The 15,811-nt window shown below is 45.7% G+C and overlaps 1 protein-coding gene across 1 annotated transcript in view; it reads right to left on the bottom strand.

Annotated features, from left to right (window-relative positions):
- Positions 1-15,811, bottom strand: part of DNAH6 (dynein axonemal heavy chain 6) — a 287,841-nt gene that overhangs the window by 6,793 nt on the left and 265,237 nt on the right. The window contains exons 72-75 of the mRNA XM_062208725.1: positions 14,146-14,331; positions 13,580-13,652; positions 12,659-12,810; positions 9,291-9,513 (exon numbers count right to left, since the gene is read on the bottom strand). Of these exons, the coding sequence (XP_062064709.1) occupies positions 9,291-9,513; positions 12,659-12,810; positions 13,580-13,652; positions 14,146-14,331 (634 nt within the window). The remainder of the gene's footprint in view (positions 1-9,290; positions 9,514-12,658; positions 12,811-13,579; positions 13,653-14,145; positions 14,332-15,811) is intronic.

Below are 15,811 nucleotides of genomic sequence, written 5' to 3'. Positions count from 1 at the left end.
CTGTCAAGGTAGGAAGAAATTGCCCTGTGCTCCACTACCCTGTTTTAGCTGAGAGAGAATTCCACAGTCACTGACTTTTACCTCTGCTTGGAGTGCTGACGGGGGTCTGAGCAACTGCCAGGCTTGGGACAGGGAAGCTGTCTTGCTTCTGTCCCCTCCCTTAGTCCCACAGAGTGCCATACTTGGCAGTGAAAAGTCGTGCAGCACGCTTCTGTTCTCCTATCAGCATCATGGTCAGAGGGCAACATGTGGGGTGAAGGACAGATCCCCTGCATCCTGTAGCTGTTGGAGTTTTTGGGTATTACCCAAGAGCTACACTCACACTATGTGAGCAAGAGGATTTACCTTAGTTTCTAGGGACAGAAGCAGCCCCCCTAAAAGATCTCTCACCCTGGGAGATCTGGATAATGAACCCACTATACCTTGCAACACCAGGATAGTAACAATTTGTTCTGGAATCTACCTGGTGGCCTCAGGGAAGAACCCACCTGCATTCCACTTCTCTGGATTCATCCTCTTTAGAGTGAAACCCCCTGTGTACCTGTAGTCACCCTATAGGACTGGAATAGGGCTCAGTTCACATCCCCTAATCCTAGGACTAGGGCTGTTTGTTTTATAAGCTGCAGCATCAGTTGAACTTTCCTAGCAGGAACTAAGGAAGGGTCTAGCCACATCACATAGTCCTAGAGCTGCGGCAATTGGTGCCAAAACCATTGGCATCACTTAGGCTTGCCAGGAGGACAAGGGGGCAGCACCCTTGTCTTCCTTAGCACCAAGAATGAGGCTCTGGCTATCACATTCACCAGGGAGACTGACACTGTACTCTCTGTGGACACAGGTCCAGCCATCACAGCCATCTGGGGAGTGAACCAGCAGATGGAAGACCTCTCCCTCAGCAACTCTGCCTTTCAAATAAATAAATAAATCTTAAAAAAAAAAAAGTGAAGGAGAAATACTTTCCAGATAAGCAAAAGCTGAAGGAATTCATAACACCAGACAAGCCTTACAAGAAACTGAAGGGCACGCTGCATTAGAAATAAACATCATGAAAATATATTTCACCACCAAATTCACTAACAGAGCAGGTAGAATCATTAGCCAACCAACAAAAGGGCAGATCTTAGTTTTATCTATCAGTACTAACCTTGAATGTAAATGGATTAAGTTCACCAACCAAAGGACTTAGATTGGCTGAATAGATAAAAAAAACCAACTATGACCTCCACTGTATGCTTCCTACAAGAAAATCACTTCACAAAGATACACAGACTGAAACTGAAGAGTTAGAAAAAGATATACCAGGCCGGCGCTGTGGCTCAACAGGCTAATCCTCCGCCTTGCGGCGCCGGCACACTGGGTTCTACTCCCGGTTGGGGCACCAGATTCTGTCCCGGTTGCCCCTCTTCCAGGCCAGCTCTCTGCTATGGCCCGGGAGTGCAGTGGAGGATGGCCCAGGTCCTTGGGCCCTGCACCCGCATGGGAGACCAGGAGAAGTACCTGGCTCCTGCCTTCGGATCAGCACGGTGTGCCAGCCGCAGTGGCCATTGGAGGGTGAACCAATGGCAAAGGAAGACCTTTCTCTCTGTCTCTCACTGTCCACTCTGCCTGTCAAGAAAAAAAGATATACCAGGCAAATGGAAACCAAAAGTAAACAGCCATAGCCATCTTAATATCAATCAAAACAGACTTTAAGTCAAAAACTATAAAAAGAGATAACATTTGTTTTGATAAAAGGTTCTATTCAACAAGACACAATAATTATCAATATATATGCACCCAACACAAGGCCACCCAGCTTTATACAACAAATACTCTTTAGACCTAAAGGGAGACATAGATCAAATACAGAAGTGGGGAGCTGTTATCAGTGGACAGGTCATCAATAAAGACACATGTGAGTTGAAAGATGCTATCGAGCAAATGGACTTAACAGATATTTTCAGATCATTTCACCCAAAAGCTACAGAATACACGTTCTCATTGGCACCTGAAACATTTTCTAGGATGGATTACTTATTAGGCCACAAATCAAGTCTCAGAAAATTTAAAAAAACTGAAATCATTCCATGTATCTTCTCAGACCATAAACAAGACTAGAAACAACAACAGACACTCAAACACTTGGAAATAAAATATGCTACTGAATGATGAATAGGACATTTAAGAAATTAAAAAGGATATTGAAAACTCTTGAAATAAAGTAAAAACATATCAAAACCTGTGGGATACAGCAAAAGCAGTACTAGGAGGGACATTTAGAGTATTTAGTGCTTACATTTAAAGAAATGTCCCAAAGATCTAATGACTTTTTTTTTTTTTAAGATTTATTTGAAAGAGTTACACAGAAAGGAGGAGAGGCAGAGAGAGGTGTCCTCCATCTGCTGGTTCACTCCCCAGTTGGCTGCAACGGCTGAGCTGTGCTGATCTGAAGCTAGGAGCCTCTTCCAGGTCTCCTATGCAGGTGCAGGGGCCCAAAGACTTGGGCCATCTTCTACTGCTTTCCCAGGCCATAGCAGAAAGCTGGATTGGAAGTGGAGCAGCCGGGATTCGAACCGGCGCTCATATGGGATGCCGGCACAGCAGGCTGGGGCTTTACCCACTACGCCACAGTACTGGCCCCTAATGACACATCTTGAAAACTTAGAAAAAAAGAGCAAACCAAACTCCAAATCAGCCAAATAAGCAAAATTGAAACTGCAAAAAATGTAAAAAAAAAAAAAAAAAAAAAAAAGAAACATTACAACTGATACTACTGAAATACAAAGGATCATAAGAAACTACTAAGTCGAATAGTATGTGAATAAGCTGGAAAACCTCGAAGAAATGGGTAAATTCTGGATTCATATAACCTACCAAGATTAACTCAAGAAGATATAGACAACCTAAACAGACCCATAAGAAACAACAGAATTGAAGCCGTAATCAAGCGTCTTCCATCAAGGAAAAATCCAGGACCTGATGGCTTTACTATTGAATTCTACAAAACATTCAGAGAGTAAGTAACTCCAGTACTCTTCAAACTTTTCCAGAATACTGAACAGGATGGAACTTTGCCAGACTTTTTTATGAGGTCAGCATTACTTTGATACCTAAATCAAAGAAATGACACAAAAGAAAACTATAGACCTATTATCTTAATGAACATAAATGCAAAGATTCTCAACAAAATACTAGCAAATTGAATCCAAAACCACATCAAAAAGGTCTAAATATGATCAGAGTTGCTGAACTCAAAAGGCTTCCATAGCCTTGGCAACTCGTGATAAGAGCCTAGGGTGATTACTGATGCCATAAACAAGAGTGTCAATTTGTTAAGTCAACAACAGGAGTCACTGTGCACTTACTCCTCATGTAGGATCTCTGTCCTTAATGTGCTGTACATTGTGATTTAATGCTATAGTACTCAAACAGTATGTTTCACTTTGTGTTTCTATGTGGGTGCAAACTGTTGAAATCTTTACTTAATATATGCTAAACTGATCTTCTGTATATAAAGAGAATTGAAAATGATTCTTGATGTGAATGGAAGGGGAGAGGGAGTCGGAAAGAGGAGGGTTGTGGGTGGGAGGGAAGTTATGGGGTGGGGGAAGCCATTGTAATCCATAAGCTGTACTTTGGAAATTTATATTCATTAAATAAAAGTTAAAAAAAAAAAGGTTATACATCATTATGTGATTAAGTGGGATTTATCCCAGAAATTCAGGGGTGGTTCAACCTTCACAAATCAATAAATGAATCACATCAATAGAATGAATAGATGCAGAGAAAGCATTTGATAAGGTTCAGCACCCCTTCATGATAAAAAGCCCTCCCTAAATTACCTATAGACGGGACAAGTACTGAGGCATAGCTGGTAAGTCTACCACCTAAAGTAGCATCCCATATGGGTGCCAGTTTAGTTCCTGGCTGTTCCACTTGAGCTCCAGTTCTCTGCTGATGTGCCTGGGAAAGTAGTGGGGGATGGCCCAAGTCCTTGTGTTCCTGTACCCACGTGGGAGTCCTGGATGAAGCTCCTGGCTTCTGTCTGGCTCAGCTCTGGCCATTGTTACCATTTGGGAAGTGAATCAGTGGACTGAAGACTTTTCTCTTTCTGCCTCTCCAACTTTCATATAGAAGGAACATTCATCAAAATTATAAAGGCTATATATCACAAACCAACAGCCAATATCATACTCCATGGAGAAAAGCAAGGTATTTCCCCTAAGATCTGGAACAAGGTAAGAATGTCCACTTTTACTCAATATAGTAGTGGAAATTCTAGCAAGAGCAATAAGGGAAGAGAACTAAAGGGCATCAACATTGCAAACAAGGAAGTCAAATCATCCATATTTGCAAAGGACAGGATGTTGTACATGGAAAAAACTAAACGTGCCACCAAAAAACTTAGAATTAAGAAATCAATTAGCAAAGTTGCAGGTTACAAAATAAACATACAGAATTGTAGTTTTTGGTATGCTACTGGTAAACTCGAGAGAAATAAGAAATCCTATTCAAATAGTCCCCCCCCTCAAATAGTTAGGAATAAATTTAACCAAAGAAATGAAAGATCTCTACAATGAGAATTATCAAACATTGATGAGTAAAATCATCAGGGACACAAAATAAATGGAAAGATGTTTCTTACTCATGGATCAGAAGAATTCATATCATTAAAATGTCTGTACTACCTAAAGCAATCTGCAGATTCAGTATAATCCATATCAAATACCAATAATAGTCTTACAAAATTAGAAAAAGAAATCCTAGAATTCATATGGAATCACGAAAGACTCAGAATAGTCAAAGGTTCCTGAATAAGAAAAATCAAGCTGGGGGCTGAGCTGGTGGTGTAGTGGGTTAAGCCACCGCCTGCATTGCTGGCATCCCATATGGGTGCTGGCTTGAGTCCTGGCTGCTCCACTGCCAATCCAGCTCCCTGCTAATACACTTGGGAAAGCAGCGGAGGATAGCCCAAGTGCTTGGGCCCTGTCCACCTATGTGGGGGACTTGGAAGAAGCTCCTGGCTTCTGTATGGTCCAACTCCGGCCACTGCTGCCATTTAGGGAGTGAACCTAGTGGATGGAAGACCTACCTCTGTAACTCTGCCTTTCAAATAAATGTTTTAAAAATATCAAGCTGGAGGCTCCATAATACTTGACTTTAAAGCATTCTACTAAGCTATATTAATTAAAATGGTATGGTACTGGCATAAAACCCAATAAATAATCAGTGTAACACAATAGAGAGCCCAGAAATTAATCCACATACGTACAGCCAACTGATTTTTCACAGAAGTGCTCAGACTCGGGCTGGCCCTATGGTATAGCAGGTAAAGCTGCCACCTGCAGTGCCAGCATCCCATATGGTTGCCAGTTCGAGTCCTGGCTGCTCCACTTCCGATCTGGTGCTCTGCTGTGGCCTGGGAAAGCAATGGAAGACGACCCAAGTCCTTGGGCCCCTGTACCTGTGTGGGAGACCTGGAGAAAACTATGGCTCCTGGCTTCGGATCGGCAGCAGCTCTGGCTGTTGTGGCCAACTGGGGAGTGAACCAATGGATGGAAGGCTTTTCTCTCTCTCTCTCTGCCTCTCCCTCCTTGTGTAACTCTGACTTCCAAATACATATTTTTTTTTTTTTAAAGTGCTCAGACCACACAGTGTGGTTAATCTCTTCAAAAAGTGGTGTTGGCAAAACTTGATGTATATATGTAGAGAAAAATGACTCATAACCTCTCACTATATATAAAAACTCAAGTTTAGGTCATTGATCCATCTTAAGACCTGAGACCATGAAGCTGCTGGAAGACAACGTAGGGGAAACACTCCAAGGCATCGGAGTAGGGATGACTTCTTGGACAAGACCCCCAAAGTGTAGGCAACAAAGCAAAACTAAACAGATTGGACAATATCAGACGCAGAAGCTTTTGTACAGCAAAGGAAATGATTGATAGAGTGAAAAGACAGCCAATAGAGCGGGCAAAAATATTTGCAAACCACCCGACGAAGGATTAATATCCTGAATATATCAGCAATTTTAAAAACAACAAAAACCAATTCAGTTGAGAAATGGGCAAAGTACTTCAATAGACAGTTCTCAGAAAAAGAAATAGAAGTAGCCAACAAATATATGAAAAAATGATCAACATTACTAGCCATCAGGGAAATGCATATCAAAAGCACTAAGAGATATCACCTCACCCCTGTCAGAATGGCTAAAATCCAACACACAGTGGGGCCAGCACTGTGGCATAGCGGGTAAAGCCGCAGCCTGCAGCGCCGGCATTCCATGTGGGCACCAGTTTGAGTCCTGGCTTCCCTACTTCCTATCCAGCTCTCTGCTATGGCTTGGGAAAGCATGGGAGATGGCCCAAGTCCTTGGGCCCCTGCAGCCACATGGGAGACCCAGAAGCAGCTCCTGGCTTTGGATTGGCACAGCTTCAGCCATTGTGGCTAACTAGGGAGCGAACCAGCAGATGGAAGACTCTCTGCCTCTCCTCCTCTCTCTGTGTAACTCTGACTTTTGAATAAATAAATCTTTAAAAAAAAAAACAGTAACAAATGCTAGGATGTGGACAAACAGGAATACTTATACACTGTTGGTGGAGATGTAAACTAGTGCAGCCACTGTGGAAAACAGTGTGGACATTTCCTGAAAGACTAGACATAGATTTGCCATATGCTCCAGCAATCCCTCTACTGGTGTATACCCAGAAGACTTGAATACGTTGTATCAAAGAGATACCTGCACCACCATGTTCATAGCAGCACTGTTTACAATAGCTAAAATCTGGAGTCAAACAAGGTGTCCATCAGATGAATGGATAAAGAAAATGTGGTATATATGCACAATGGAGTATTCAGCTACAAAAAACAATGAAATTCTAACATTTGCAGCAAAATGGAGGACATCAAGTTAAGTATAATTAGCTGGATCCAGAAAGACAAATATTGCATGTTCTCTCTTATATGTGGGAGCTAAAATTAGAAAAACTAATTTTGTAAAACTGCTTTATACCTTTATCAAAACAACAATTAAAGATGTTTTAATGACCTGTGGTTACTTTAAAATTTACTGTATATAGGTGAAATGGTCAGTTTTTCCATTCAATTGTTTATAGCTGTTGTCTACATTCCCACTAAACTAGGGTCTTTTTGAGTTTTACTTGTGAAATTTATTATTTGCTAAAGTACTAAGCCTTTTTACTATAAATTTAAAATGTTATCTCAAAGTAAAAAAAGGCAGGAGAGAGAAAGAACATCATTATCTTCAAACTGTATCTACAAAGCACACTGAATCTGTTAAAAACAAATTAAAAATTTAAAAAATACACAGCTGAGTTCTCAGTGTTTTGCTCTCCTGCTTTTGGTCTTCTCATACATCAGAGATTAGTCTGAGACTTGGATGGTGGTTTAAATTACAGTTCAGTTCTCAAAGACTTAGCCATGAGGCATTGGGTCTGACCTGCCACATGCCACTCACCCATTAGTTTGAGACTTAAGAAATGGTTTAAATTGTAGCTCCATGGTACCTTTCTCTGAAGGGAGGAGAGAACTTCCACTTTGACTATGACCCTGTCAGAATAAGGTCGAAGTCAGCGAACTCAAAAAGCTTCCATAGCCTTGGCAACTCATGACTAGAGCCTAGGGAGATTACTGACGCCATAAACAAGAGTGTCAAATTGTTAAGTCAACAACAGGAGTCACTGTGTACTTACTTTTCATGTGGAATCTGTCCTTAATGTGTTGTCCAATGTGAAGTAATGCTATAACTAGTACTGAAACAGTATTTTACACTTTGTGTTTCTGTGTGGGTGCAAACTGATGAAATCTTTACTTAATATATACTAAATTGATCTTCTGTATATAAAGATAATTGAAAATGAATCTTGGTGTGAATGGAATGGGAGAGGGAGCGGGAGATGGGGGGGTGTGAGTGGGAGGGAAATTATGGGGGGGGGGAAGCCATTGTAATCCATAAACTGTACTTTGGAAATTTATATTTACTAAATAAAAAAAATTGTAGCTCCATGCCCAAAGCCTTTGTTTTGGGTTTGGACCTGACATGGAATCAAGTGGCCACCTTGCAGTTTACAGGGGGTACCTTTTCCTAGATCTCTGGGGACACGCAGTTGGGGATTTGTGGTATGTTTGCAAAAGTCATTCTGGGGGTAGTATTGTGGCATAGCACATTAAGCCATTTGGAATGCTGACATTCTGTACTGGAGGAATGCCTGATGGAGTACTGGCTCCAGCTACTCCACTTCTAATCCAGTTTCCTGCTAACGTGCCTGGGAGGGCAGCAGAAGATGGCCCAAGCACTTGGGTCTCTGCCACTATGTGGGAGACCTGGATGGAGTCCTGTGCTCCTGGCTTTGGCAGGGCTCAGACCTGACTGTTTCAGCCATTTGGAGAATGAACCAGTGGGATATCTATCTGTCTCTGTCTTTCCTTCTCTCTCTGTTGTTCTGCCTTTCAAATCAATAAGTCAATCAGACTTTACAAAAATCATCCCATCTACTCTGGGATATCTCAATCTATGGACTCAAGTGGTTTGGGAAATTATCAGTCTTGATTTTCTATACATCCCTTCTGTTTGTTGTTCTCCTTCTCGGTTGCTACTGGACAGTTGTTGGAAACTTTGGCTCTTTCCTGTGTCACTCCCTGCCCCCACCTCGCCCCATCACACTGTGTTCTATGTTGAGGGATTTCTGCACTTCTTTCTTCACCCTCCCTTTGGCTCTCTCTCAGCTCATCTCAGCGCCCACATGGAATGCCGGCGCTGCAGGCTGCGGCTTTACCCGCTATGCCACAGTGCTGGCCCCACTGTGTGTTGGATTTTAGCCATTCTGACAGGGGTGAGGTGATATCTCTTAGATAGCTGCCTTTTGATCCGGTTCTCTTTCTCGGGGCTGTAGCTCTGTTTCCGGTCTACTCAGAGTGTTACAACATGGCTCTCCACTTACTAGTTTATTTTTATAACTCTTTCCAATAGTGAGTCAAAATGGAGTTGGTGAGACAAAGGGAACTTGGTATCTGATGAGTGCATCATTTTGAAACCGGAAGTCTGCTCATTAAACTCAATTTTCTACTCATTAGATCACTAGATTCTAATAACAGCAAGCACTAATTTTAGACATCAGTCTGCATTCGGTATTAGAACTTTACAGCATCTATCAGCTGCTATGGTACAGATGGCCTCAGCTTAAGTCTAGTTCATTGGCCCAAGATCTCCCTTGTGCATTGCAGCTTAGTCTTTGGCCTTTGATCAAAGTTGTCTTGGCCACTATTTGTACTGATACTGCGAACCTCCTCACCTGTGGTTGAGAGCGTCCCCGCGCGGGCGCCTGTTTTATAAAGCGGAGAGTGGTAAAGTGTGGTGCTCGGCTCGTAGTTCTGCTGTGGTTCAAAGTGCACCACAGGCAGCATCGGGTTCATCTGTCCAGGCAGCGCATCTTCTATCACCATCTCATCATCATCCCATCGAGAAGCATCCATGAACATCCCGTGAACAAGGACGCCGTCCTCAGGAGAGGGCAACTGAAAGACACCCAGAAGTTTAAGGGTGAGAGGAGCGGGAGATCAGCAGTTGGGACCATCTCCCATGTCCACATTCTTGCCCGGTCATTCGGAAAAGCACTCTACACATTGCTGTTATCACTCACATTTTAGGGAGGGAAATCTCGAGGCTCTAAGAGGTAGAGTAACATCTTCTCAATCTAACCCCAGATCTTAGGCTTTTTAACCCTGCGCTAGGAGATTTACATGTGGATAGCCCTGCGGAATGCAAGAATGGGCTTCAGACCATCCTCTATCGGAGGTGGAAGGGATAAGAGGACTGGGCTTAGCTGCTGTTCCTAGTAAGGTCTTTCCTGGGTCTGGATGCCCACTTAGAAGACAGATTATACAGCTGCAATACTTGCCTAGGGAAAATTCTTTTTTCTCTCTCAAAAAAATGAGGACTGGTGCTGTGGCACAGCTGGTGAAGTTGCCATCTGCAGGCCAGCATCCCATATGGGCATGGGTTCTAGTCCTGGCTGCTTCACTTCCAATCCGCTCCCTGCTAGTGTGCCTGGGGAAAGCAGCAGGGGATGGCCCAAGTCCTTGGGCCTGTGCATGTATGTAGGAGACCCAGAAGAAGCTCCTTGCTCTGGCCTGGCCCAACCCCAGGCATTGTGGCCATTGGGAAGTGAACCAGTGGATGGACGACCTCTCTCCCCTTCTAACTCTGCCTTTCAAATAAATAAACCTTTAAAAAATCATACTTTTTAGTATTTTTATTGAAAGAGAGGAACCATGCCCCTGCCCCCGTGGTGTTCTGTGACTGGCTGTCTCCCCTTGTGTACAGTGTCTGCTGATTGTGGGCACCTGTGTTGTCTGCCTGCAAGGAGAGACTAAGCAGGGTGGGCAACACGTGGTGGTGTCTGTGCTAGTGAATAAAAGAACGGTAAACTGAACTGGTTGTGGCTTTTTCTCTCTGTTGATCTGACCTTTCTGTTCCTTGGGTGCAGTGGGTGGGGCGGGGCTTCCTAGAGTTGCTAGGTGTGCTTGTGCAGGTTTGCCTGGGACTGTCCTGTCACCTGCTTACCACACCATGCACAGAAGCTGTGGGGGCATCCACCCAGATGGAATAACAGAAATAAAGCTGACTCCACATTTACCCTTGCTGTAGACACTTGCTGCATGGATGAGGAGACTGGCTGGGTAGACGGTCTGAGGTCTCTACCGATCTCTGAGATTCTAAAGATATTGTCATGGCTCAGTGCATGTGACCCAAGCAGAGCTGTGCTATGAACTGGGCAGGGTAGAGGGACAGAGGCCCTGGTGGTCCAGTGAGACTCTGTCAGTCATTCTTGGGGGTGGCCTGCTCGGGGCACAGTGCAGGCCAGCATCCCAAAAGGCCTTGGCGAGGGCTTTTCCGTGGGTGTGGCTTTGCGATCCTGCAGCCTCCGTGATTCCAGGGACGCCTTCCTGGCCAAGAAGGATCTCAAAATACTGAGAAATGCTTTTGCATCTCTAAATTCATTTCTCCTCTACTTTGCAGACTGTGTTAAGACACATTTTAAAAAAGACATATGCCTTTGCACTGTCGTTTTAAGATACAGATGATTAAGAAGAAGCGTGGATATTACCATTCTTCCTGAGTAAGTCACGGCTATGGGTCAATCTGATCTTTGTATGTTTTTTGCTGATCAGAGCAGAGAGTAGATCAATCAGATCTCAGTGCACGGATCCTGAGTGAATTACCCAGGACTAACACCACACTACTTTAAGGAAAGCTTAACAAAAGCCAAGCATCCCAACTACACTTATTAGTTAAGGAACACTTTCTTGGCAAGAGCAGTCTGGAGCCGATCTTTGATTTTGCGGCACGTGTAGAAAATAGCATTTATAAGGCACACTGGAGTGAATGTTTCAAGGCAGGGGCATCCCTCCCCCGTGGACACCCCAGCACGTCTACGCTGGGCAGCTCAGGTCAACAGTGGCTGTTCCCATCCCTAGCTGGGTACTGGAGTCACCGAGGGAGCTTTAAAAAACAACGGTGCTTGGGACCACCCCCAGAGGGTCTGATGTAGTTGGGGTCTGCCCTGGACACTGGAATTTTTAATAGCTTCTCGGATGATTCTAAACCCAGTCTGAGGATCCCTGATTTTCTGTAGCACTCATCCTCAAAAGGTAGTGGGCTTAGGACCTGTTAAAATAGAGATTTCTGGGCCCCAGGCTAGCAATTCTGATGAGGAAGCCTGGGGATGTTGCTACTGCTAGTCTAGGGTGGCACACTGAGAGCCAGTGCCACAGAGGCAGTAACTCTAAGTAGACAGTTTCAACTATTTAGCACATCCACGTTAGGTAGAAAGCAGTTGTAGTTAGAGAATGTATGAAGTTAGTGTGTCAATTCTGCTAGGAGGCAGTTTTATGAATCGCATAGATAAATTCAGTTCCTAATGCTAGTTTTTAAAAACAATATTTTCATTTTTTTGAAGATAGGGGAAGAGAAAGAGATGGAGAGAAGTTTTCCATCTGTTTGTTTATTCCCCACATGCTGGCAATAGTCAGGGCTAGGCCAGCTTTAAGCCAGGAGCCAGAAATCAAGCTGGATTTCCTATGTGGGTAGCAGACACCCAAGTTCTTAAGCCATCTGTTGCCTCCCAGGATGGGCATTAGCAAGAAGCTGGATCAGAAGTGGAGGAGATGGGACTTGAACTGGCCACTCTGATATGGGATGCAGGTATCCCAAGAGGTAACTTAACTGTTCTACCACCTGCCTACCCCTAACATTAGTTATTAATTGTGGGTGTACTATGTGCTGGCCACATGACACGTGCCATTTCATTTACACTGCACTTCAGTGGTGAGGTTTAGCATGAGCCACTTTACAGATGAGAACACTGAGGGACAGATACACGAGTAGTTGCTCCAGCACACAGTTGGCAAGGCAGGGAGTCTAGATTCAAACTCAGGCTGATTCTGAAACATTTGTTTTCAATCTCTTACAGGGAGCTAAAAAAACAAAAATAGTATTGCTTAAAAAATGTCACTAAGACTAATTCAGGCAGTCCTTATCTAGTCATTGCTAAGGGGTAGCTTGTCTTGGGCTGTGATGACCACTCTGCCCCTCCTGTTTCTGCACGTGGGAGGTGGTGGAGGACTGGGGCTGAGACTCGAACAGTCAGGTGGGCAGTACCTCCTCATCCATGGGCAGTTCTTGTCCGAACTTGACCGTCTTGGCTGCTTCTATCACTGCGGCTTGGTCCCGATAGGTGGGTATCACGTTGTACTTGAAACTCAGCTCGTCTATGGGCAAGTTGTATTTCCGAGCATGATTCTGAAGAGTGCCTGTAAGTACGGCAAACAGTCAACTGGCTCCGCCCAACAACAGTTACTCCCCAACCACCACCCCAGCTCAGCCCAACGGCTCACGCCAACCAGGCCGCTCTAGCATTAGACAGCTGTTTTTCCACGGAGAAAACCCAACTGTTGACACGTGACTCTGAGTGAGTTCACAGAGGTGGGAAGCCTGCAGGTCTCGTTGGGAGGTAAGGAGCCAAAGGCTGTAGAAACCCTGGTGGTGGTTAAGGAAAGGGAGAGGCCGTGTCTGGCTGATCTGGTGAGGAAGGTTCAGAGCTTCCCTCTGACTTCAGGATCTTGCCCATCTCGTTGTATATGGGCTACTTAAGGAAACAGAGTAAGAACCGGGATGATTAGGATTGATTGCCCCTTGGCCCTGGGCCCATCGAATGCTTTCCAGCCGGATTCTTCTAGGGCTGAGGGAGGGACATCAAGAGTAGTTTTCAGAGGGAAGGAGGCTGAACAGGTAGGTAGCAGGTGGTGGCCCGGGCGGGGTCCTGCACTGTGCTTCCAGGCAGCAGTGCCCACACTTACAGAACCCACGAGCAGCAGGGCTGAGCTGCTACGGAACATCTGCCGTTTCTACCACTCCTTTCCCCCTGGCCATGGAGGAGGCGCAGGGCCTCGGTGGACTGGCCCACGAGCAATAGCCCCGAGGGTAGGCCATTGAAAATACACATTGAAAGCTGTGTATAACCTTGTGTATAACAAATTGTGGTTTTTCCTGTAGGGTTTTTCAGGGGGAAAGCACTGGTACCTGTTAGAAATCCTTGAGGAAAGAAGAAACCGGAGATCCAGAAGGACTTGGGCTGTCCTCTTCTGAGCCACAACTGGAGGGGAGACAAAATATGGCACCGCCCTTGACTTCTGAGCTGGAGTTTGCCCGTCTTTCTCAGAGTCACATTTTGGAGGGCTTGTAGTAGGCAGAACCTAAACCAGTCCTGAGTGTGTCACCATCCCTCCTTTACTGCCTGCCCTGTGCTCCTTTCTCGTCCACCAGTCTGACTGCCAACCCAGAGCCTGGGTATGACAGAGGGTGGGCAAGGGTAGGGTAGCAGAGCACATACTCTGGACCTCCCAGTGGGGAGCTCAGACTCCTAGGATGGCCAGGAAGTAAAACAGAATACGGGAGTAAGGGCCTAGGGCGAGAAACATTATAAGCATAAGACTCTCATAGAGCTGTCAGTTGGGACATTTCTGTTTCTCTGAGCTCAGATGATGCCACACTGGTTGTGTCTATTTGTTAGCCAGGGCTTCCCGGGGACCTTTGGGCCAACTGTGTCATCAGATTCACCAAATCCCCAAGTAAGTGAATTTTCTTACGTCCACAAATGCAGTCCTCAGAATCAGGTCTCTGACCCATGATCCGAGCGGCTTCAGGGACGGGTAGGCTGTGTTGGACCACAGGGAGGGAACCTGGTTGTTGAGGAAGCTGTTATACACCTTTTCCATTTCTTCGGACATCACCACAAATCCAGCAATGGCTTTGTTGAGTGTTTCCAGAGAGGTCTGAGAGAAGAAAAAGGAGGGGTTGGTGCCCTTTAACAAATGTTGAGGGCACCCATCTGTGGAAGCCCGGGCTGCCCTGGGCTGATTCAGGGCCTGCCCGCTGGCCTCCATCTTCTCTGTGCGCTGTCTATAAGGCCAGGCCCTCTGATATTTTACACATTTTCACAACGTAGGACCCTAGGGGTGTAGCCCTTGGGGCCAGGGTTGCAGTTTAGGCAGTTGAAGCTAGAGTCCTGTGGGGGGAAAGAAGAGCAGCAGCAGACATCTTCCCCGAGGCCTGGAGAAATGGCCCCGGGAAATGCCACTCTCAGCTCTTCTCAAGGCTGAAGGAAAAACGGGGCTGAGTGATTTGGTGAGGGCAGGTAGGGGTGCAGCCCATGGGAAGCACCTCATGCCACCAGCCCTCTCTACCCCAAGCTGCCTGCAGCCCCCACAGAAAGGGGTGGGTTTGAGATGCGATCCATCTTCAGCCGGTATCAGACGGTCTCTCTGAACGGGGGACACCTCTCTAGAACGGGTCCCTTTTTCTTTCCTTCTCACAGCATAAGTCCTGGGAGATGCTGGGCTGGAGGCGGGGGAGGGACAGAGTGGTGTCTGCCACATGGCCAAGGCCACAGGCAGAGCAGACAGATTGGTTTAGGCCTTCATGGGCTTCAGTTTTGTGTCAACTGCCAAATACTGCCAACATATAATAGGAAGATGCTAGAGGCAAGAGTTGATTACATAATAAAGGCTGGAGCCACAAGCACACAGTGCTCAGATGGGCAAAGTGTGGGTGAAGCTAGGCTTCCAACCTCTCATTCCTTTTTCTTTTTGAAAAAAAGATTTATTTATTTGGAAGACAGAGTTACAGTGAAGGAGAGGCAGAGAGAGAGAGAGAGGTCTTCCATCCGCAGGTTCACTCCACAAATGGACACAATGATCAGAGCTGAGCTGATCTGAAGCCAGGAGCTTCTACCAGGTCTCCCATGGGGGGCATGGGGACCCAAGGACTTGGGCCATCTTGTACTACTTTCCCAGGTTGTATCAGGGAGCTGGATCAGAAGTGGAGCAACCAGGACTTGAACTGGCGCCCACATGGGATGGTGGCATAGCAGGTGGCGGCTTTACCAGCTACGCCACAGCACCGACCCCCCATTCCGTCTTAGGTCAGTCAATGCTTCCCCTGCTCCCAGGTATCTCCTCACAAGAGGCAGTGGCAGGAGAAAGAAGGGTTCTGTAAGATTTGTGCTTAGGGTCTTAGGCACGGAAGGGTAGAAAGGTAGCAGGAGGCCTGTCTGAAATGCAGGGAGAACCCACACAATGAGAGCTACAGGGTCAGACTGCAAGGGGCTCAAAATCTGCCTAGGGTGGACAGAGGTCACATGGAAGCTAGTACTCCCCCCAAAGGGGGCACCCAACACACAGTGCACTAAGTGGGAGAGAGCACACTTCAGGCGCTTTCTCTTCCCCATTGGCTATGTAATAGGGTGGCCTGCTC

The sequence above is a fragment of the Lepus europaeus genome, chromosome 13 (assembly GCF_033115175.1).
Source record: "Lepus europaeus isolate LE1 chromosome 13, mLepTim1.pri, whole genome shotgun sequence".
NCBI lineage: Eukaryota > Metazoa > Chordata > Mammalia > Lagomorpha > Leporidae > Lepus > Lepus europaeus.
This window is presented reverse-complemented; position numbering and strand designations above follow the sequence as displayed.